The 1523-nt window shown below is 67.8% G+C and overlaps 1 protein-coding gene across 1 annotated transcript in view; it reads left to right on the forward strand.

The window, feature by feature from the left end:
• The window catches only part of R3HDM2 (R3H domain containing 2), a 106206-nt gene that overhangs the window by 98384 nt on the left and 6299 nt on the right, over nt 1-1523 (forward strand). Inside the window, exons 18-19 of the mRNA XM_026659275.1 lie at nt 28-354; nt 697-797. Of these exons, the coding sequence (XP_026515060.1) occupies nt 28-354; nt 697-797 (428 nt within the window). The remainder of the gene's footprint in view (nt 1-27; nt 355-696; nt 798-1523) is intronic.

The following is a 1523-nucleotide window of genomic DNA, read 5'->3' on the forward strand; positions in this document are numbered from 1 at the left end:
CCAGTCCCAGACCAGAATGCCCTGGGCTCTCCGTCCGCACGTCCCCAGCAATGGGCCTTCCACCCCTTCCCTAGCGAGGCTGCCCCCAGCCTGGTGTGGACTCTCTTGCGTTCCTCCTTTGCTTCTGGTCACGCCCCAGGTGGGAGCGCCACCTCCTCCAGTGCCGCTCCCCATGGCTCCCCTCCCCTTCTCGGCGCAGGTCCCGGTGGCTAGCGAGTCGCAGGGGGTGGTCCAGCAGCCGTTCCAGCAGCCGGTGCTGGTGTCCGCCAGCCAGTCGGTTCAGGGAGGGCTGCAGTCCGGCGGGATGCCCGTCTATTACAGCGTCATCCCCACGGCTCAGCAGAACGGCACCAGGTAAGGGCAGCGGCGTCTCCGGCCCGCCTCTGCTCGGAGAGCGAGGGGCCACGGTGCCTGCGGGGGCAGCTCAGCACACTCTGCACGCGGGGGGGCAGTGGGGAGTGACCGAGGCGCACTTAGGGGGCTGCGTTTGGCCTCTCGGCAGCGGTCCTGTGAGACAGGAGCCAGCCCAGGGAGGGCTGCCCCGAGTCCCCGTGCGTCTGCAGTGCGGGGAGGTGGCCTCAGCACAAACGGGTGCAGTCGCCCAGCCCGTGTTGGGGAGAAGCTGCCTCTCAAAGGCGGGGTCTGGGGAAATGCATCTCTGACGCCTCACCGCAGCTCTCTCCTCCCCTCCGGCAGCCCCTCGGTCGGGTACCTGCAGCCTCCCGGCTCCGAGCAGTATCAGATGCCCCAGTCTCCCTCACCCTGCAGCCCGCCACAGATGCAGCAGCAGTATTCGGGTAAGGAGAGACCGCCCGTTCCCGGGCTCACCCTCCCCCTGCTGGGCGCTGGGAAGTACCTTGGCATCGTAGCCCAGGAGGGGCTGGCTCTCTGGGGGGGTTGGTAAGGCACAGCTGAGTCCCCCTCCCCCCCCCGACCCAGGCCAACGGAAGCGGTTGGTGGCTTCTGTGAACTGAGTCGGGTGGGTCTCAGCCCAGTTCCACACCCCCCGCGGTCATCAGCAGACATGCCAAGGCCGGGCTGGGGCCAGGCAGAGCCTGGTGTGGGGCAGCCAGCGGAGACGCTGGGCAGCCAGGCTGCCCCACACCAGGGCTGTGTAGGGAAATCGAGGGAGAGACGGAGGCGGCTCAGTGTTCGGACGCTCTGGGATGGACAGAGCATTTGCCTGGAGAACGAGGCCCCTGGGGGGGTCTGCTCCGCTTGCACAGCCCAGCTCTGCACCTCCCCCGCGGTGGCTGGGAGTGGTGCCCGGGGGCCATGCTGCGCTGTCCGAGGCCAGTGGCCCCCGCCCATGGGCTAGCCAGGCCTTTCAGCCAGGGCCAACCGGGCTCTTCCCGGCCTTGCGTTGGCTGGTCCTCGCGTACCATCTGCTGGGAGCATCGGGTATTGCAGCAGGCTCTGGGCCTCGAAAGCCTTGAGTTGTCTGGAATCAAGCTTTTAAAATTGTGGTGACAGCCAGGGGGCTGGGAGCCAGGACTCCTGGGTTCTATCCCCAGCTCTGGGGG

The sequence above is a fragment of the Terrapene carolina genome, unplaced genomic scaffold, assembly GCF_002925995.2.
Source record: "Terrapene carolina triunguis isolate 2854851 unplaced genomic scaffold, T_m_triunguis-2.0 Scaffold616, whole genome shotgun sequence".
Classification (NCBI taxonomy): Eukaryota; Metazoa; Chordata; order Testudines; family Emydidae; genus Terrapene; species Terrapene triunguis.